The sequence below is a fragment of the Drosophila erecta genome, unplaced genomic scaffold (genome assembly GCF_003286155.1).
Source record: "Drosophila erecta strain 14021-0224.00,06,07 unplaced genomic scaffold, DereRS2 tig00000126-arrow-pilon, whole genome shotgun sequence".
NCBI classification, from domain to species: Eukaryota; Metazoa; Arthropoda; class Insecta; order Diptera; family Drosophilidae; genus Drosophila; species Drosophila erecta.
Window position 1 is genome coordinate 14,079,484 of NW_020825209.1, and position 20,167 is coordinate 14,099,650.

Below are 20,167 nucleotides of genomic sequence, written 5' to 3' on the forward strand. Positions count from 1 at the left end.
ATCTTAACCTTATAATCTCGTTTTTCTACAATGTAGAACGTCTATAACTTATGGTTGGATAAGTCTTTAAGATAATTCTGACCATAACTCGGAAAATACCAATATGTGCATAGTTGGTAATAACCCTAACTAATTAACATTTGGTAATGATAAATGTACATACATAGAATACGGCCCTATCGAAATAAGGCCGTAATAAACGATTTATGAAAGCATTAGTTATCATTATTACTGAATGGTGCCGGTGAATGTATTAAATTTCAATGAACTGAAAACAAAACGATCATCAGCAACGGCACTGCATAGAGAAAAACACACAAGTAAAGATACAGAAAAGCGAAAATCCAAAGGCATTAACGAAAACATTTTTAGCAGCCAAAGTTGTAGAGATGTGGATCCGAATCGGTGGCTATATAGCCCCAAAAAAGTTGTTGATGGGACGCCAACGAGATATGTAGCTCATGCGGCGCACAGTGTCACAAGGCTTGCAAAATATGACACATGTATAAATGTAAAGGGAACCACGTTCGAGACAATGTTATGTATCTGGTTTATACATAGACTCTCCTAGATCTGAAGATTATTGCATTGCGCAGTTAATATAATCTATTGGCATATTTAGCCTACCTACGTCCATCCATGTAATCTGTAGTTTTTTGTATTTTTTACATGTATGCACGTATTTTGGATAATTAGAATTTCAAATCTGTATACCTTTTCCATTCGCATATCCACTGTATCCCTTGGATTGATCGGCAATCATATGCACATTGGTAATTGTTTTATCCCATTGCCATTTGCATTTACATACGTTCCACGGTGCCTCTTCATCGTCTTCTTCTGCCGCTTCTTCTCTTCCTTCTGGTTTGCCTTATTGTCTAGCTGAGGTCGTTGAAGAGCGAAGAGTGGCAGGGGAAGAGGCAGCGGTAAAGTGGGTGGCGGGCGGTTGGACGCATTTTTTTGCATTAAGCACGCTCTTCCGCTCTCTCTCTCGTTCTCTCTCTCTCGCCTTTCTTCGCATAAAGAGCGTGTAAAAATAGGCGGAAAATTGCATAGAAGTCAACGGTTTCCCCCATCCACGCTTGTTCGTTAATCTTTGTTTATTTTTATGGCATTTTTCTTAGACGCTTTTTGCTGCTGACTTGTCGTTTTCGTTTCATCGTTTGTTTTTTTTTTTTTAACTTTTTGGTTTTATTTTGGTTGTAATTTTGGATATTGTGCAGTTTGTTGTTAAGTTTATTTTCCAATTGTTGAATTCAAACGTCATTTTGAATTGCCTCGTTTTTAATTTTTGCCGAAATTATTTTGCTGTAAAGTTATTGATTTATTGTTGTTGTTATTCTAATAAAGTTACGTATTTGTTCTTATATTTTGATTGGTAACATTTTCTTTTATTGTTATTCTTATTATTGTTTCTTAAGAATGTCAAGCAAATGACTATTTCCTTCTCGCTTGCTCGCACTCTCCCTGCCTTTGTTGTTTTAGTTTCTTGTTATTGTTGCTCTTGATAAATGTCAAACAAATAACGGAGGCTCTTCTTCTCATTCTCTCTTCTCAGCTCATTTACGCTCTTCGAGTGGCGCTCTCTCCCACCTTTTGTCGCTTCTTCTCCCTCTTCCCTGCTTGCCGTGTATAGCGCCATCCCACTCGCACATAGCCTCACTTTGTTTTGACGCAAAATGATCCCGTTTACATTACATTTGCCTTTGATTTTGCGTCTTCGTTTTTGCCTATCTTCTTTTCTTGTATTCTTCATTTTACTTTGAACCATCCCCTATTATTACTGGATTTTTGTTGATGAAATACGCATTTAAAAAATAAGTGTACAATAAATTGTATACAAAAACTATTTTATTTTTCATTTAAGCTATTTGATCGTTTTATTTTTAATAAGCGTGCTGCCACAATTAGTATGTTTTGCCAAACAAACTAAACTAAGTAAATAACAAAAACAAGAAACAACAAATGAAAAAAATCACATAGCTATCTGGAAAATTTTCTTATAAATATGTATGAGGAATAAAGCGCCTTCCTCTCTTAATATAATCAGCATTTTAAGCTCATTTACAAGCATGAATTTAATACAACAGCAAAGTCAAAAAGTGGAAAAAAAGACAACAGAAGCAGAGCAAATAGACAAAAAATCCGAGCACTCACAATAACATGATAATTTGCCGAAGGCCAAATAAAAGTCTTTTGGTGGTAAATGCAAGACTGCCTTAAGTTAGTCTGATTTAATTTGTTTGCAAAGTTCGGACCAAGTTCGCAGTTGCTCGAATTTACTTATGTATTTAGTGTCTGAAAATTAAAACAAACAAATGAAATTTGATAAAAAAAAACATTTTGAAAATCGCGCCAATTAAGTGCGACCCATGCCTCCGAATGTACGTATGGGCAGCATTGGCTAACGATTAACTTTTAAATGGCAGTACTGCTCAATGTAACGGTTTTCGATGTGGTATCGCAAGCCATAGATGGCGCCACATGTGTCGGTTTTGGTTAATTTTCGAATTACAAAAACTAAATTGATAATATTATTATCAATATTATTATTATATTCATTAATTGTATTAAAAAAGGGAACGGCAATATACATTAAATTAAAAAAATACTTTTTTTTACTATTATTGGAACACAGTAAAGTAAGCTGAAACCTGAATTTGAATTCTAATGCCTTAATATTATTTTATTTATATATATGTTCCAGGTATAACTTAGTCTTTAGGCAGTATTTTATAAAATAGCATAAATTTGTATATTAAAAAAAGCAATTAATATAATCTCGAAACCCAGTGCCATGGAATAATCCCATTCCACCATAAGCAATAACCCTATTTTACGTCCGCTTTAATTTCCTTGCGTTTCAGACAACAAATCTATCAATTAAGGGAAAAAGCTTTAAGCTGTCAACACGCCGAAGTACTTATGTCCCCTGTGGGATATACTGCATTCATTGTTTGTTAAAAAAAAACTCCACCCCATCTTCGCCCAAAGGATTTTCATCGCTTCTTCGGGTTTTCTTGTAGCATCTTCTTGGTTTTTTTTTGTTGGTTGCCCGTTAGCCCGACTTGTCATTGGCGAAATTTGTTTTTAGCAGCAAGTTGAGCTTATTGCTGGCTGGAAAACCCTTACCCACACCCACTATCATCCCCATCGTCTTGAGTGGAAACCGCTGCCAATTGTCGACTGTTGCATGAATTATGAGCGTCTGCCAAGATTTATGAATTCGAGAGGATAACAAAAGTACGCAAGTATTCATGACAGGACCCTCCTCTAACCGCAGAGAACTCCCCGCGGCAGCAAAAAGGGAAAAATCTGTCAGCTGTTAAGTTGAGTTATAAATTTCCTGCAATTAGGTTGAATTTCAATTTCGCTGCTATCTCCTCTTGCTACTTACTTTGATTACACAATCATGATGATGATGATGATGAGCGCCCCACTTTGCTTCTTCTTTTTTTTGTTTCCCACACCTCTTACTGTTGCTCATGCAAATTGTTATCGACAACTTTTGATTCAGACTGTACTCGTTTCTGTTGTTTTTTTATTCACTTTTTTGTATCGTTACTGCTGCTTTGATTGGCTTTCAGTGCACTTTTTCTGCCTCAATGTGCAGAAATTTGCAAACTCATGAAAATCCATACATTTGATAACATTGTTGAGGGGGGAAAACAAGAAGCAACGTAAATAAAAACGGAAACGGAAACGAGCCTGGTGAACGCACAAGTCGCCACGCCCCCACCGTTTTGCACTGCAATGTGTTCATTAAGCAACCGGGTAGCAAACAAAATCAATGAATGGTGTAAAAATTAATATCCTGTGGGGCTCAAATGGAAAAAAGAAAAAAAAGCAAAAACGAGAAATGCAAGAGAACTGTGCCGGGAATTGGGGGACATTGTCATCGTCATCCAGCAGCCGGCAGCAGTTTTAATTTACACAAAGCGTAGTCAGGCGTGTAATGCTCGGTGGCGGTATGATGAAGGCTCCTTTTTTTATCTGGCGCCCAACTCTGGTGGGCCTGATGCTCGACATTTCGCGCGACGACATTTAAAAAATGCCTTGAGGCGGCAACTAGGTGGAAGATGAACCAACAGGCGACGACGACGGCGTCAAATGATTTATGAAATTATTTTTACCGCTGCATATTTCTGGGGGCAGGGTATCTTCAACTTGGGCCAGGTTTTGGTTAAAAGCTGTCATTTTTATTTGTTAAAGTGGATAGGAGATATGTTTATCACCGTACTAATAACAAATTTAAAAATATCTTACACACACACTTTGTATAACTGTCTGCGTAAGCACTATTGACCCAGCGACTGTTTCCAAGTTACTTACCTTCTCAAAAACCCTCAATGTCTATAGTAAAATATGAAACATGATCGTATCAGGGACATATTAACTTTATTGGTATAATTAAAAATTGGTAGCCTCAATCGATTTGCGTGATGGAAGCCTCGTCGTTGCTGGAACAGCGACTGCTCTCGCCATCCGTGCGATATTTGATGGAGTCGATGATCTCCACATCGATGTCACAATTGCCCTGATTGCCGCTCGTTCCCTCCAAGCCGGCGCCCATGTCACTAGAATTTCGTCCCAGCGAATCCTCATCGCAAAGATCGGGTGCTGAAAGTGAGGCACTCACCGATGCCGATTCCGATTTGGCATCGGTATCTTGGCTCTGCACCTGCGCCTGGTGGGCGGCAAACTGACTGTAGAGGCGTGGCAGATGTTGCAACATATAACTGGCGCCCGATTTCGATAAGTTCGCAGCTGCTGCGGCCGCAGCAGCGGCTGCCGATAGATTAGCAGCCGTACTGGACGGCTGATTCTCCTTGGTCTCGCCCAGATCATAGTATTTGGCATAGTGCTCGAACTTGTTGCCCAATGAGCTGGTAGTCACTCCGGCACCACTGCCAGAGGTGGAACCGGCCGCATTGGCGCACAGATTGATCGCATCGTTTTGGGCCGCCTTGGGTATTGGAACAGTGAAGGCGGAACCGTGACGCTGTTTGCTAAGCAAGTTACTGGCCAAACCGGAACCGGAAGTGGCGCCCGAGCTGGAACACGAGCCGGGCGAACCTTCTTCGGCAAGTGCATTATTGCTACTCGACAGCGGTGAGACATTCTCCTTCTTTCTATCGTATATGTGCCCCGAAACGCGCAAATCAATGAAGAAGTGCAACGGATCAATGCCGTAGGGCGCGTAGAGCGGTGGATACCAAACCGGTGGTGGTGGCGGCAGGACCAAATCCTGTGGTGGCAACGATGCCGCTGGCGGCGTATTATCCTGCAGGTTAGTGTCCACCGCACCACCCAGGCCACCAGCCTTGTTGCCACCGTTTGGTGGTACCGTCGTTGGCGTGGGTGGTGCTATGCCCAATGCACCTGGCTTGGTTTCCATTTTGGCATAGCCATAGGGTGTTATTGCTTTATTGGTTAGCTCCAGGGGCTTCTCCGGCACCAGTTGCTGCTGAAGCTGCTGCTGCTGTTGATGTTGCTGTTGATGTTGCTGCTGCTGCTGCTGCTGGTGCTGCTGCTGCTGGTGTTGCTGCTGCTTCTCCTCTGCATCGCGCCGCTCTCGCAATTGCTCGTAGTATGGTCGATGCGACCAGGAGCGCTTTCTTGGCCGCCTCACCAAGGCGGCCTGATGTTGCTGCTGCTGTTGTTGCTGCTGTGCCTGCTGCTGCTGTTGCTGCTGCTGTTGCTGCTGCAGCTGCAAGACACGCGCCGTCTCGTTATTGCGCGCTTGCACCAAGGAACGCAGCATATCGCTGAAAAAGAAATTATTTGGTCCCACGGGCGCCGAATACAAATACGGTGGTGTGGCCGCCATTAGACGACTGACGTAGTCCTGGTTTCTTAGCTCATGGATGTTGCTCTTGCTGCGTTGCTGCGAATTTTGCGGATTCGTTGCTGATGGGTCTGCAGATGCAGATGCTGCCGCCGCCGCCGCCGCCGCTGCTGTTGTGGGCGTACTGGGCGCACTGGGCGTGGCATTGCTGGTGGTTACCCCTGCCGACGTTACTGCTCCTACCGAGGAGCAGGGCATCCCTGCTGCGTTGCTCGACGAGATGTTGCTGCTGCTGCTGCTGCTGTCCTTCATTGCTGCTGCTGCTGCTGTTGAGGAAAAAAGTGAAGAACACACAAAAGACGTTGGCTAAGTTCTGTGGCTGAAGTCACTTGAGATTTATATTTGTATAGGGATATATTTGCATTGTCTTGGACTGGCATTCCACCGCCTTTTCCATGCTCCCGCCCAACCATTACCCACGGGACAATTAAATCTGGATTTTCTGTTTGCACTGAGTGAATCTGCCTTGCTGTCTGCGCAGTGTGAGTCCCTTTGGTTGGCAAGCAGCTCTAAATATGGGCTGCAGGGACTTGGTGTTGAACTTAAAAGCATCTGAAGAGTGACTGAAAAGCCAAGAAATCAGAAAATGTAAAATAATTGCTAAAGGGCCGCATAGAGAAGTAGATTAGAAATCAAATTCAACCAACGACCTTTAGAGTCTTGTAATCGTACAGTTGTAATGGCCCAACTGCCATGTGCATCAAATCCAATGTTGCACAGCTGCCGTCAGCTAAGCTACCTTTATTATAACTTTATTAAGCCAGCATCTGTGCCCAGTCCCCAAAACACAACAAACGAAATTTGCATAGAAAAACAGGCGATGAAGTTCCCCCCTTAATTTTTGTCCGCCTCCAAGCGCCCCTCCCCGCTGATCGCCCAAAAGCTGTTAATAAGCTTACACACATCGCGCCAAATTCCAGTAAATTAAATGTTCCAACAGCAGTGACACACCCACCCACTTTGACGCCTCCATTTCCGCGAGCATTGGAGGACAAACTCAATTGTTGTGTTGCCAAACTGTTGAGGCACTTGACGCCGTGTCCTGGCTGCTTGTACTCGTATCCTGCGCCGCCTGTGCCCGTCAATTCTAACCAGGAACAGTGCGGCACCACTCATTGGAGAACATCCCACCGTTTCCACAACTCCATTGCCTTGTTGCTCTTTCATTTTCGCATTTAAAAACTTTTTAACAGCCCACAGACGACGCCTGCAACCGAATACCCTATAATAAGCCGAACGTAACATCAACGAGTTGATGTATTGAGTATTGAATATGTCTTTCGTGCTTCTACCCTTTTCTCGATTTTTTTAGGAATCGATTAAGCTAATTTGCAATATCAACACCGCATTATTCATTATTGAAATGAATATGTTTGTAGGTATCGTCATCTTCTATACGTTTTCTTCGCGCATTCATTTGCATTCCTTCTGCTTTTCCTGTTATTCCATGTTGGATTTGTGGAATTTTTTACTCTTATTGTTTTTTCATTTCATTGTAAAAATATATAAAGTTTTCAACCGTCGCAAAAGGAATATATGATTGGGAGTTTCGGAGGCGGAGATTTTCAAAGGGACGGGTGTTGATTTGCATTTTTTGGCAGCCGTTGTTTGGGGAGCGGTAAAAACGATGGTTAGGGAGACATTTTTGCGACAAAGTTAAAATTAGATTATGCTAATTAAGGCGCGCTGGTTGGGGGCGGTGTTAGGCGTGGCCACTCTGGCATCTGGTCCTCGGTGGAAATTCCGTTGATTTTCCCCGGCACTGATTGATGCTGGGCAGAGCTTTAATTGCCAGTTTCTCTTCTCATTTTTAAATGGTTATGGGTGTGGGTATGAGCAACTGGCAGCATTTTAATATTCAATCAGCAGCTGTCGGACAACTTTCTTTTATGGCCCATGCCCAAGTTTCTGCACAAGTTTTGCAGCTGAGAATAAGTCCAAGAAGTAAAAATATGAAGCTGAGATTAATGCGCAAAGTGCATCCGACTTTTGTTTGTCTTTCGTCTGGGCATAAGCTGAGTACTAACTTTTGCGTAATTCTTTTTTTTTTTCTTTCCGCTTCTCAAACAGCGTGGCAATTAAAACCAGAGTAGAAAGTAATCCCTCACTGGTTTCCCCTTGGGTGGTGATCCACCCACTCAAGGCTGCCCAGCTGATTGATGTCGCATCATCGAAGTTAAATTCAAGCCACCACCGGAAAATAGAAGAGCCGACTGGGATTGCTGACAACCCCTGTAAGCATACACTTAACTGGCACTTGGGTTGGGCAACCTTATAACATAATTACAGCATATCAAACAGCGATAAGTTGCCCACGCCACTCCACTCCGAAATCACTCTGGAGTTCATCTTCCCACCCATGGAGTTGGTTAGCAACCCTCCGCGTCCTCACCTGGTGTGCAACCCTGACCGAAGTCTAGGCTCGCATTTTGTGCCATTCAGGCGCGGTCCTAATCTTTGTTAAGCGTGCTGTATCGTGTAATTGGCGCCCAATGTGGGGCCTCATTACTATTGTAATGAAATTATTATAGTTAAATGGTACAAAAGGTAAATCATTTCAAATGGAAAGCAATGAAAAATTTACTTGCTTAAAATGTTTATCTAAATCTTATGATCGCTAATCATTTATGACCACAACTAGATCGCTCAAGCGACTAATAAATAAGATTATTAACCCTTGCTCGTTAAGTGTCCTGTTCCTGCCCTGTATTTAATCCACCCCGTTCATATGCACGCACATATGGGGACAAGTGAACTTGTTGGTTTGTTGGTGACATGGCGTTGTGGTGTTAACGTTACAGCGTTTGACTGCGAATTAAAATAATGTGCCACTTGTGGCTTTCTGTCCATGTGTGTCGGTTACAGCAGACAGTTACCCCTGCCCCGGTTCCGGAACTCTGTACGTTGTCCGTGTTCGAGTCCGTGTCCGTTTGGGTTGCCTGAAAATTTGACAAAATTTCATTTGCAACTTTGCCCGCTGCCGCACAACGTTTCCCAAATCGAATTTGAGTTGAACCCTTTCTGACAGGTTCCTCGTGTGGATTGATCGGGGGTTTTGGAAAGGGTGGGAGTAAAGTGCAACCCCTGGATGCGCATGAATTATGGGTAAATCATTTTTCCAACGAAAATTGGAAGCATAGCTTGGATTGATGTGATGTGCACAAGGTATTGTTGGTTTTGTTCTAATCATTTGGATTACATGTTTTAAGAAAGCAGAGTAAAGTTCTTGGATTTGTAAGGCCTTGATCAAAATGTAAATTTGTATCCATAGGCCTATGAAAACTTATTATTATATTGTTTACATGTTTGCCTGTATTCTAATTGAAAGTATTGCCTCTGCTAAAGATTAGCCTTTAAATCACAAAAGAGTGTATGTATGTATATAAACATTTGATTAATTAATAAAAACTAAAAAATTATATTAAGCAAAAAAATGCTTTATATTGAAATGTAACCACTGATTGCAGTTTCACACTAATATTTTTTAAGCACACATTGTTTTAACACTATTTAATTCCGATCTTGCAAGCACCTTGCCTTTTTCTCACCTATGATTATGCAATTGATAAATATATATTTTTTTATAACTTATTTCACTTAAAAAAAAATTCAAAATAATATAAGCACAGCTTGGTAACGCGTTGCTAGCGGTCTGAACTGCCGTCGATGACAGTTAAAAATCAAATGAAATGAGTGCCAGCAGCGGCAGCAGCAGGAAAGCAGCGCAGCATCCAACGAGTCCTGAGGCAGCGACAGAAACAGAAAAACAGAGACCGAGAACCAGAACCAGAACCAGAACGAGGCGAGGCGAGTTCGTTGCGATTTTAAAATTATGAATTGTTGTAAATGAAACGAGGCGTAAGCAGAGCGGCAGCAGGGCCACTAGGTGGGTGGTGGTGCGCCACAGTCGCTGTGGCATTGGTAGTGCGCATCAGCAGCAGCAGCAGCAGCAGCAACGGCTTTGGCCGCAGCAGTAGCAACATCACCAGCAGCAGCAACAGTGCTAAAGTGTTAACGGAAACCACCCTCGAAGAAAGGTACAAAGTTTTCAAAAAGAGGACCAAAAATAGAGCGAGACGTAAGCTCATTGGTCTATGGGTTGATCGCTTCCGGTTGGTGCAGTGCTGCCACATTTGACGCGTTAAGGATCGACTGTGAATTTGGCGCCCAACGTGGGGCATATGTGTTTCGGTTAACCAAGTGGGAAATGACTTATATGTGTGCTTTATAATACTGTAATGGAACTTTTATCCATCACGGGCAACGTTGCCCGGTTTCAATTACCATTCTATGGCGGATGTTGCCATTGGAACAATGGATGCAGTCCTTGGCTATGGGCAATGTGTTGCTAAAACGACAGCTCAACTGGGGGAGTAGGTGGGTGGGTAATGAGCAGGTCCTGGTTGGAGCAGGATAAGCTTATAATTTCTATTACAATGAAGGCATGCGGATGCGGATGCGGTTGGATATGTAGAGCGTGGTGTTGCGTTGCTTTCTTTGCTTCATTTTTTGCTGCCACCGCACCGACTGTTTGCGACTTCATTAGCGACACCTCCCCACAAGCTGTTGCCAAGCAATTGCATCGTGTGTCTGTGTAGAAAGATCACTGAAGAAAAGGTAGTGTAATTGCTATAATGATAACTACACATTACTTGCTGTGGAGGACATGTCCTAGTACTCAGTGCTATGGCTTGAACATAAATATTTATATATTTTTATATGAACCATTAACTATTCTTATACAGTTTCTTCCTGTGCATATTTGCAACTTGCCATCGGCAATGGAATCTGAATCCGGAGCAATAGCTTTGGAAAACTCGTGTTGGCTTCTTTTTTGAGTTTGCTGGGCTGAGCTTGTTTGAAATAAATACCGCATTTTTTGGCTCGTCCTTTTTTGCAGTAGTTGTTAGCTGTTGCCACACGTTGGTTGCGTGTTTCCCACCCACTCGCAGTATTTATAAAAAAAATAGCATAAAGCTTCCATGGCTGCACATCAAACGTCAGCACGGAAGGAAGCTGTTGCTGTCCAGGGAGTTTGGGTGTGGACGTGGGCGTTTGGCATTCGGCATTGTCTAGCGTTCCCCGCAACCACCCACCAAAAACCCACGCCATATCCATTTTTCCCTTGCCGCAACGGAGGCTGTGAATGTTTACACTTTGGATTTGGTTCTGGTCGTCGCATTTCCCTTCCACCTTTTCCTTTTTTTTCTGTAATTTTTGGTTGGACTGGACTCTGCTCGAGATTTTAAATACATCTCGGTTAACGGTTGTTATGGCAATCCGTTTGGGAAAGGAAACTGGTTTTACAGCGTGTTACAGCGGCTGTTGCAGTGGGGAATCCCCTCCAAAAAGTAGCAAGTTTGGGCGGCCACAAAATGTCGGATTTTTGAAAAGTTCAGCATTTTAGAAAATAGAAATCCTGATCGTGGCTGGCGATGATAGGCGCAGTGCCTGAAGTCTTGTAACAGAGGTAGATTTAAAAAATATTAGATCGTAATATGATCTTATGTCGTTAAAAATTGGAATTGTAGAGTTTGATTTCGACATATTTGTGATCCATCGAAGTTTGAAATGATGCCTACGTAAATTGAATTTAAAAGTCAATTTATAGTTGTATTTGAGGCTTTTAACAATTTAAAGACACTATATCTTTCACTCTTCTATAGCCGCATGCAACGTCTCACACATGCCACACAATTTGTGCCACTTTTGTGATGCGCATCCATTTCCGCTTGGGCGGCGGCACCACTTCCTCTGCACCACCCACCCGCCAAACCATTCGCTTGCCATATTATCCTTGCCTTTTATTATGATTTTTTTCACATTTCACTCGAGCGTTGATTGAAATGTTGAGCGAACATACACACACAACACGCACATACACAGACGGAGAGACAGACAGAAGGTTTGAGGTGGTTTGCTGGTTGGGTGGTTGGGTGGTGAAAGCAAACAAAGCGGTGCGAAAGGGAAGGCCATACGCGGCGTGGTGGTGGGCGGTTTTCTGGGCTAGCTGGCTGGGCTTATTTGTTTGTTTGCATGTAAATTGCAATGTACCACCGTTCTTAGACTCCCCATCCCGTCAGCCTGTTTCAATTTTTTTTTTCGATTTTAAACTTTGTTTCTTGTCTTTTTGTTAAATGTTTGCCGCTCCCTCCGCTGATTGTCATTTGCTTTTAGCGGCGCATTGCCACCCTCCTTTCTCCATTATGAGTGGTTTCAGCGGTTGGTGGCACGTCCATCAACCATCCATTTTATCCATCCATCAAGGACAATCAAGGCAAATGCGCGAGAGCTTTTTGCGGGTTTGATTTTGGGCTCAGGTCCAAAAAAGATTTTTTGTTTTCCTTTTGGCCCAAAACAGGAAAAGAAAAATCTGCTTTTGGGGGCAGTGGCTAATGAATTAGTGGGCGGGATATTTGAAACTTTTTTGAGGACTTGTGCATTAATTAAATTACAATTTTATTTCCTGTTTGGTGGAAGGTATCTTTTATTGCAAAATGTTTTAGGTTTTATACACATGGCTGGCATGTTATAATATCATCTATAGCTTTAATATATTTGTTGACATAAGAACTCTATTAGAACGTCGCCATATATGTAAAGCATATCTGCATTTCCTCTGCCCTCCGTGGATGCCCAGCTTGCAATCCCGACAATGCGAACAATCTTGAGCAGCTTAAGTGCCGTTGGCGTCGGATTTGGCAAATATCCGTCAGATACACACAGTGTATCACAAAAGATATCCATGGAGTAGGAATCCCAGGAGCTGGATCCATTGCCACACACCCATTTCCATTTCCATGTCCCTGCACTCACGCAGACTGTAATCGCTTTACGTGCGCTTTGTTGACAATTGTCAAGTGGCATTCAGAAATGGGTGGAAAACTGGGGTAGGGGGTGGAAATCTGTGGGAAAACTCAGGGAAAGGGTAGGACCGTTAGAGGAACATCATTGACGCCACATGTTGCCGGCGACAGATGCTTTGGATTGCAAATTGTCCCAGGTAAAGTGAGTTGGCACTGCTTTTATTTCGCTTTTCACTTTATTGAGGCAGTTCGGATTGTCAGTCAATTGGAGGCTTGAGATTTGCATTAGATACATGAATACAGCCCCAACTGTCAAGGCAAACAAACAATTGGCAAACAACATACATATATTTTGAACGACAATTTGCACGCATGCAAATTAAACAAATGAGTACATTTTGCAAAAGCAATTCCCTAGCTAAATCGCTGGATAAACTTGGTGTTCGTCTTCGCAAAATATTTGTCTTATTTTGATTCATTTGATACCACCCAGAAACTGAACCCCCATTCCATTTTCCGCAGCCACGCCCACGAAACGCCAGGAGACCAATGGCAGTCAAGCGCTTAGGAAAACTTTCGGCGTTTTTGCCGTTGTTCGTTTCCTTTCGTTAGTTTCACTCCACCCACCCAGTTATGAAAAAAATAAACTAGTAAAAGTGGGTCCTATAGCGTGAGAGGTGCATTAAACAGGAGGAGCTATAAATGAAATATAAAAAATGACAACTCTTGCAAAGTCTAAACAAAGAAAGTTTTTCGAATTGCTGCATTATTATCATAGGTTGAGCTAGAATCTTTGATATTTGAAACATAGGCACAAAAAAAACCTTGGGTGTCTTAACAAAGAGAAGGTATTTTGTAGAATTTAAATTCAAAAAGATTCATTCACAAACATATGTGTTGTTTCAAGCTTGGCCTCAGTTTCACTAACACTAAGTAACAGCTAACATTTCTTAAGGATTTGCAAATCCAAATAGCACTTGAAACCATAAACTTACTATTTCAATATATTTGAAAATATCCCGCCCATGTCAGTGTGACCATTTGATAACCATGCCGTTATCGAAACACCTACGCCGATAACGACATGCGCGTCTATCGATGGCGATAAATAATAAGTTATGCATATCGCTATCGATACCGATATAGCGGTAGTTTATCAACAATTTTAGTCAAAAATAAACTTAACTTAATTGCACTCAAAAGATCATAATTATAAGTAAATCGTAAATGCGGCTCCTTAAGCCGGCTTGGGTGCATCACGATGGTAAGTTTTGCCTAAAGTGGGAAATTCGCACAAGCCGGGTTTTCCAATTGGTGGCTTCAGATTTGATTGAAAAATAATGCAACCCCATGTTCTTACCGGCAGACAAGCAGATATTCTCGGTTGATATCCATCAGGATTGCACGAAATTCGCAACTGGAGGCCAGGGCAGCGATTGCGGACGAGTGGTCATCTGGAATCTGCTGCCGGTGCTCTCCGATAAGGCGGAATGCGATGCGGACGTACCAAAGATGTTGTGCCAAATGGACCAGCACCTGGCCTGTGTCAACTGCGTCCGCTGGTCGCAGAATGGCCAAAACCTTGCCTCCGGATCCGACGATAAGCTCATTATGATCTGGCGCAAGTCTACCGGTTCGAGCGGAGTTTTCGGTACCGGCGGCATGCAAAAGAATCACGAATCGTGGAAATGCTTTTACACACTGCGTGGTCATGATGGCGATGTCCTCGATTTGGCCTGGTCACCCAACGATGCCTTTTTGGCCAGTTGCAGCATTGACAACACGGTGATTATCTGGGATGCCCAGGCATTTCCACATTCGGTGGCCACCCTAAAAGGACACACGGGCCTGGTTAAGGGCGTCTCCTGGGATCCGTTGGGTCGCTTTTTGGCCTCACAATCGGATGACCGGAGCATCAAGATCTGGAACACCATGGACTGGAACCTGTCGCACACAATAACCGAACCGTTCGAGGAGTGCGGCGGTACAACGCATATCCTGAGACTGTCCTGGTCACCGGATGGCCTGTATCTGGTCTCCGCACATGCCATGAATGGCGGCGGACCCACCGCCCAGATTATTGAGCGTGAGGGCTGGAAGTGCGATAAGGATTTCGTCGGTCATCGCAAGGCGGTTACTTGCGTTAGGTTTCACAATTCTATATTGAGGCGCCAGGATAACGATGGCAGTCCCAGCAAACCCTTGCAATACTGCTGCCTGGCTGTGGGCTCTCGTGATCGCTCGCTATCCGTTTGGATGACCGCGCTGAAGCGTCCTATGGTTGTCATCCATGAACTGTTCAACGACAGCGTTCTCGATTTGTCCTGGGGCCCCAAGGAATGCCTGCTGATGGCCTGCAGTGGCGATGGCAGCATAGCCTGCCTAAAGTTCACCGAAGAGGAACTGGGTAAGGCCATTTCCGAGGATGAAAAGAATGCCATTATACGGAAGATGTATGGCCAGAATTATGTCAATGGTCTGGGCAAGCATGCCCCACTCTTGGAGCATCCGCAGAGATTGCTGCTGCCCCAAGGCGACAAGCCTACGAAATTCCCGCTCAATAACAATAGCGAGGCCAACCAGCGACCAATAAGCAAACAAACGGAAACGAGAACAAAGGATGGCAAACGTAGAATTACTCCCATGTTTATACCTCTCCACGAAGATGGACCCACATCGCTGAGCATGAACATAGTGTCTAGCAGTGGATCGGCCGCAACAGCTTTAACTTCTTGCTCGGCGGCGGCCGGAGCGGTCTCGGCTGCTGCTCCAACGGAGAGCGCTGCCACTCCCCTGATGCCACTGGAGCCTTTGGTTAGTAAATCGGATCTGGGTCGCCTGGATTCCAGACTGAAAACCCAACCCGCCAGTCAGCGCCGACAATCACTGCCCTTTGATCCCGGCCAGACCAATGAGCTGCCACGATCTCCACGGCTTGAGGAGCACCAAAGTAGCACCAGTGGTCCCAGCAATCTCAATGTCACGGCCACCGGCAAGAGTGAGTTTGTGAAGGCCGCTCTGGACTATCGTCTGCATGTCTCCAATGGTCACTTGAAGACACAACACGGTATGCTGGCCAAGGTGACCGCATCGGATTCGAAGGAAATGCTTTGGGAATTCTACGTTGGATCTCCGGTGGTCAATCTGAATCTGTGTGGAAAGTACGCCATGCTGTGCTCTCTGGATGGGAGCATGCGACTAATTTCCATGGAGACGGGCTGTCCAGTCTTTCCCGCCATCTCGCTGACCAGTTCCGCAGTGCATTGCGCCTTTGTGAGTCCGGATATCTAGCATTCATATATAAAGCAGCCACTCGATATATCGCGACTCGATTGTTAGCTTCAATTTCCATTAGAAGAATACCCCCGAAATCCAGTCGCGATAATCGGATTCGAAAGCTACGTTTGCTAATTGCTATTTATTCCAGAGTCCGGACAACAGTTTGGTGGGTGTGCTGACCGAGTGCGGCTTGCTGCGGATATGGGATATCGCCAAGAAGGTCATCAGCCTGGCGGCCGGCTGCTTGGAGTTGCTAAACAAGCATGGCACGGCCGTACAGTTCTCGGTTACGAATCAGGGTATGCCCTTGATTGGTTTCCCCAGTGGCAACTCGTACTCGTACTCGACGAGCCTGCAATCGTGGCTGGTGCTGGCCACCAAGGATGCGATCATGTACCATGGAATCAGGGGCACACTGCCCAGGGACATGGACCAAATGCAACAGAAGTTTCCGCTCCTCAGCATGCAGGCCAGCAGTCAGAATTACTTTAGTTTCACTGGTAGCATGGAGTTGTAAGTGATAACTATTCAGAGTTATGTGAATACATGATTCTAAAGCAAAATACTCTATATATTTTAGGAGGCATTCGGAAAGCTGGCAGCAGAGCGCCAAAATCAGGTTCATCGAAAATCAGATCAAGCTGTGCGAGGCTCTCCAGTCGCTGGACGAACTGCAGCACTGGCACAAGATGCTCACCTTCCAGCTGGCCACCCACGGATCCGAAAAGCGGATGCGTGTGTTCCTCGACGATCTGCTCAGCATGCCGGAGCCAGGAATATCACAGGTGATAGAGGTCCACCTATCAGTGATTGTGTTGTTTGTAGCATCTCTACTTACCTCTCTTTCTAGTTCGTGCCAAAGCTGGAGCTCATGCAGTGCGTTCTGGATACGCTGAAGCCACACTCCGAATGGAATCGTCTGCAATTGGAGTACGCGGAGCTGCTAAGGGAGTGCAAGTCGGAGAGGCAAAAGGATATCTTTGCCACACCTGCCCCGCCACAGCCGAAAGCTGCCTCTTCCGCCGGTTCGTCTCCAAGGTCAGGGGCCATCGGAGATGAGGCGACCGGTGAGGACGCCACAGAAAATACTGGTGCAACAGCAGTAGCTGCTGCGGGTGGATCGGGATCACCAGGGGCTGTGACAACAAGCACAGGCACTACAACAACCACCACAACCAGCAGCTCACTTTCATCATCCGGCTCATCCTCCTCTAACTCCACCTCCGGCTCCGGATCGTCCTCATCTTCATCATCCTCGTCATCGCTGTCTGTGCCACAGCCTGCTCCTAGTCTCTCGCCAGAGATTCGAACTCTAGACTCGCCCACCGTCTGCATAGATGATGACCTTTTGTCGGCCTCATCTTCACTACCTCCGTTGGATACCTCTCCCGCGGAAGTTTCGCCAGCGTCCACGTCCGGTGGGGCTGTTTCCACATCTCCTGCCGCTTCCGTAGCGGGTTCTGTTCCAGTTTCCAGTTCCAAAGCCGTGGAAACAGATCAGACATGAGACGAAAGACTCCTATTCCTATAACGCTATAAGCGTTAATTCTAAAACCTTTTATACCCAATTAAATTAGGATCCTGTCCGCAAGAAACGTCAGTTATGGAAATAATTAAAGTTGAGTGAAAATTGAACTGATTTGAGTTTGTGCTGGCAAATGCCGGTAGAAGGAACCAATATTTCTTAGAAAAACCGTGAAACTAAGAAACATTGACTTAGATTTGTACTCTATATTGTGTACTAGAATCGATCGTTACACTAGCGTAACAGTAATATATAATATATATAATAGCCAGCGACAACCGATTGTTGCCTGCCAACAAAGCCATACATTTGTAAATATGTAAACTATAACCGATTGCTCGGCCGCAGTGCCTTCTGCTTAGTCTAAACAGTATAATTATGATTTTCGCATGCTTGCTAATTGGGGATTGCCATTCCGTCGGCTGCTCAGAGAAGTATAAAAGGTAGCCACATAAATGGCCCCCGATCATCATCATCATCATCATCAATAATAACCATCATCATCCGACGACAGCCGCAGGTGGTGCGACTGCCGGTGCCTCTAGCTATTGGGCATTATAGTGCGGTCCTGGCGTGGGCACGCTCTTCAGCGGCGAATCGAACTCCATGGGCGGCGCCTCAATAACAGGCGTCTCCGCCGCCCCAGTTCCGATCCTCTCCTGCAGGGTTTCGTACAATTTGTGGATGTGCTCGTTGTGGGCCGTCGTCGGCTGCATGGCCTTCATCAATGTGGCCAAGCGACCGGCGGGCAGCTTATTGTGCACATACCACAGCAGTTTCAGCATGTGACGAGAGGTCACATTCTCGCGCGTCAGTCCGGCAAAGATGAACTCGTCGAAGAGCGTGGTGCAGAAGTCCTCCGTAGCAAACTCGTCGCTCATGGGGATGAGAAGGGCAATCTGTAGGGCAAGCAATTTAGTTAGATAAGTAAATAAAAGGGCTGTTATAACTGCTTACCAGAGAATGCAGGAAGGGATCCTCGTACGCCCGGTCGTCCTTACAGGCGGACAGAATGGCCAGTACGCGCAGCACGCCTACGCGATCCTTCAGACGTGCCGTGTGCAGCGTGTAGTACATGGCCAATATGCTGGCCACGGAACTCTCCTGAATGTACGCCTCTACGGCATCCGGCGCTGGTCCCGAATGCTCAATGGTGGTCAGCGCAGACTCACGCTCGTCCGGCGGTAGTTTGGCGTGCAAACTGCGGCACTGGTCGTCAACCATTAACGACATGAGGGCGGGCAAAAACTTGGTGACCACCTGGCAGTCTAGTTTGGGCTCCTTAAAGTCTTGCGAATCGATCATCACCCAGGCACTTAAACCCAAGGCCAACATCCTTAGCAGTAGGATGAGTATCTGATTATCACGCGGCATACCCTCGTTGTTGATCAAGTGGTGCAATATCTTGATAGCCGACGTTGCCAGGAAGTTGATGGCATACGGATCGCACAAAGTCATGGACAGATCACCAAGAACCTGCTCCTGGCCGCGCTTAATGTTGTCAAGAAATCCTTGGAGCTCCCGTGAACGTTTAATGTCCACATTCTTCTCCCTTATACAGGCGTCCAAGCACCAGGTGAACTTGTGACAGGGATCTATCGAGATGATCTCCTGCACCTCGAGATCGTGTAAGGCCATGAGTAGCTCTGCACGCAGTGTGCAATAGTGGACATTGCGGGTGCGCAGGAATAAAGTGCGCAGGAACTGCAGCACCATATCGTACAGCTTGACACTTGTGCCAATCATGTTGGCCAACTTTTGGACCACTTCTCCTTGCCTTCGCACCTTGGGCGTTGGCTGGAAGAACAGATTATTAAGGTTGGTGTGATCGAACAGGATGTGCTCCTTCTCGCGAATATACTGTGAGAGCAGGGGTGACACCTCGTCACCGAATAGCGATTGATTATCCCGCCATATCTGTCGCTTAACTTCTGTATCCGTATCCGCATACAGTTCACGATCCCTCACGAGAATTTTGAGGTACTTGTCATCGATGTGCTGGGTATTCCGCAGTATGGCCATGACCACGGGACGCAGTGATTTGACCCGAACGACGGGGAAGCTTTTAACGAGCAGTTCCTTCAGCTTCTTGTCCCGCTCCCGTGGCTCCTTTTGGCCCACCTCGTTGATGTGAGCTATCAGCTTGTCACGCAGCTCCTCCATCAGCGAGGTATGGAAGTCCAGCCGGCGCACTCCGTGCAAATCGAGTAAAGGCAACATTGGGCGTAATGAAGGCAGTAGTACACCATTCTCAAGCTAAAAGGCGATGGTATTTGGATGAATAAGCCCACCGAACTTTTGGCGCCCATTTTGCGGTGCAACGTAAACAAACCTGAAAACTCTCGATGGCCTTCAAGGGATCAGTGCAGGAGGTCAGGGCCTCGCGCAGGTAGGCCTGACCCGGAATATTCACGTCCTCCAGTCCAGTTCCATTGTTATTTTTCGCCGGCGTGCTCATTATCATACAATTTGTCGGCAAATTGAGCAAGACAAGACAAGAAACTACACTATTGTGTTGTTTTTTATTTCTGGTGAGGAGAGAAAAAATAAATGCAGGCTTGCATGTGTGCGCTGTTATCGATGGTTGTCATCGATTGGGCACGGAGCAAAACGGCATTTAATTGTCAATTTTGTTTACATATATATAATTGATATTGTTGTATTATTATTATTATTCGATTTTTAAAAGGAGTTGAACAAATTATAATT

At 45.0% G+C, this 20,167-nt stretch overlaps 3 protein-coding genes across 4 annotated transcripts; 1 reads left to right on the top strand and 2 right to left on the bottom strand.

The window, feature by feature from the left end:
* Positions 1-4,385: 4,385 nt before the first annotated feature.
* LOC6551627 (RNA polymerase II degradation factor 1) lies at positions 4,386-9,617 on the bottom strand. Of its 2 annotated transcripts, none has more exons than XM_015155104.2 (2): positions 9,397-9,617; positions 4,386-6,108 (listed from the first exon to the last, which is right to left on the bottom strand). In XM_015155104.2, exon 2 carries the CDS (start codon positions 6,098-6,100, stop codon positions 4,427-4,429), a length of 1,674 nt encoding a protein of 557 aa, XP_015010590.1. In that variant the 5' UTR covers positions 6,101-6,108; positions 9,397-9,617; the 3' UTR covers positions 4,386-4,426. The 2 variants fall into 2 exon arrangements, with proteins under 2 accessions (XP_015010590.1, XP_001978557.1); XM_001978521.2 differs by lacking the exon at positions 9,397-9,617 and adding an exon at positions 6,588-6,722.
* A 4,156-nt stretch (positions 9,618-13,773) lies between these two features.
* LOC6551628 (protein HIRA homolog) lies at positions 13,774-17,568 on the top strand. Its single transcript, XM_001978522.3, has 5 exons — positions 13,774-13,918; positions 14,021-15,927; positions 16,082-16,446; positions 16,514-16,718; positions 16,784-17,568. The coding sequence occupies exons 1-5, from the start codon at positions 13,882-13,884 to the stop codon at positions 17,438-17,440; spliced, it is 3,171 nt and encodes a 1,056-aa protein (XP_001978558.1). The 5' UTR covers positions 13,774-13,881; the 3' UTR covers positions 17,441-17,568.
* Positions 17,569-17,649: 81 nt separating this feature from the next.
* On the bottom strand, positions 17,650-20,025 carry LOC6551629 (negative elongation factor B). Its single transcript, XM_001978523.3, has 3 exons — positions 19,791-20,025; positions 18,416-19,714; positions 17,650-18,357 (listed from the first exon to the last, which is right to left on the bottom strand). Exons 1-3 carry the CDS (start codon positions 19,920-19,922, stop codon positions 18,004-18,006), a joined length of 1,785 nt encoding a protein of 594 aa, XP_001978559.2. The 5' UTR covers positions 19,923-20,025; the 3' UTR covers positions 17,650-18,003.
* Positions 20,026-20,167: the final 142 nt, after the last annotated feature.

Bases quoted from the DNA above. Each gene is read 5' to 3' on its own strand.
- LOC6551627 (XM_015155104.2), bottom strand. From the start codon at position 6,100: ATGAAGGACAGCAGCAGCAGCAGCAGCAACATCTCGTCGAGCAACGCA.
- LOC6551628 (XM_001978522.3), top strand. From the start codon at position 13,882: ATGCGGCTCCTTAAGCCGGCTTGGGTGCATCACGATG. The intron at 13,919-14,020 runs GTAAGTTTTGCC...TCTTACCGGCAG, and splicing joins GGCTTGGGTGCATCACGATG to ACAAGCAGATATTCTCGGTT. The intron at 16,719-16,783 runs GTGATAGAGGTC...CTCTCTTTCTAG, and splicing joins CGGAGCCAGGAATATCACAG to TTCGTGCCAAAGCTGGAGCT.
- LOC6551629 (XM_001978523.3), bottom strand. From the start codon at position 19,922: ATGATAATGAGCACGCCGGCGAAAAATAACAATGGAACTGGACTGGAG. The intron at 19,715-19,790 runs GTTTGTTTACGT...ATCGCCTTTTAG, and splicing joins AGGCCATCGAGAGTTTTCAG to CTTGAGAATGGTGTACTACT. The intron at 18,358-18,415 runs GTAAGCAGTTAT...CTTGCCCTACAG, and splicing joins ATCCCTTCCTGCATTCTCTG to ATTGCCCTTCTCATCCCCAT.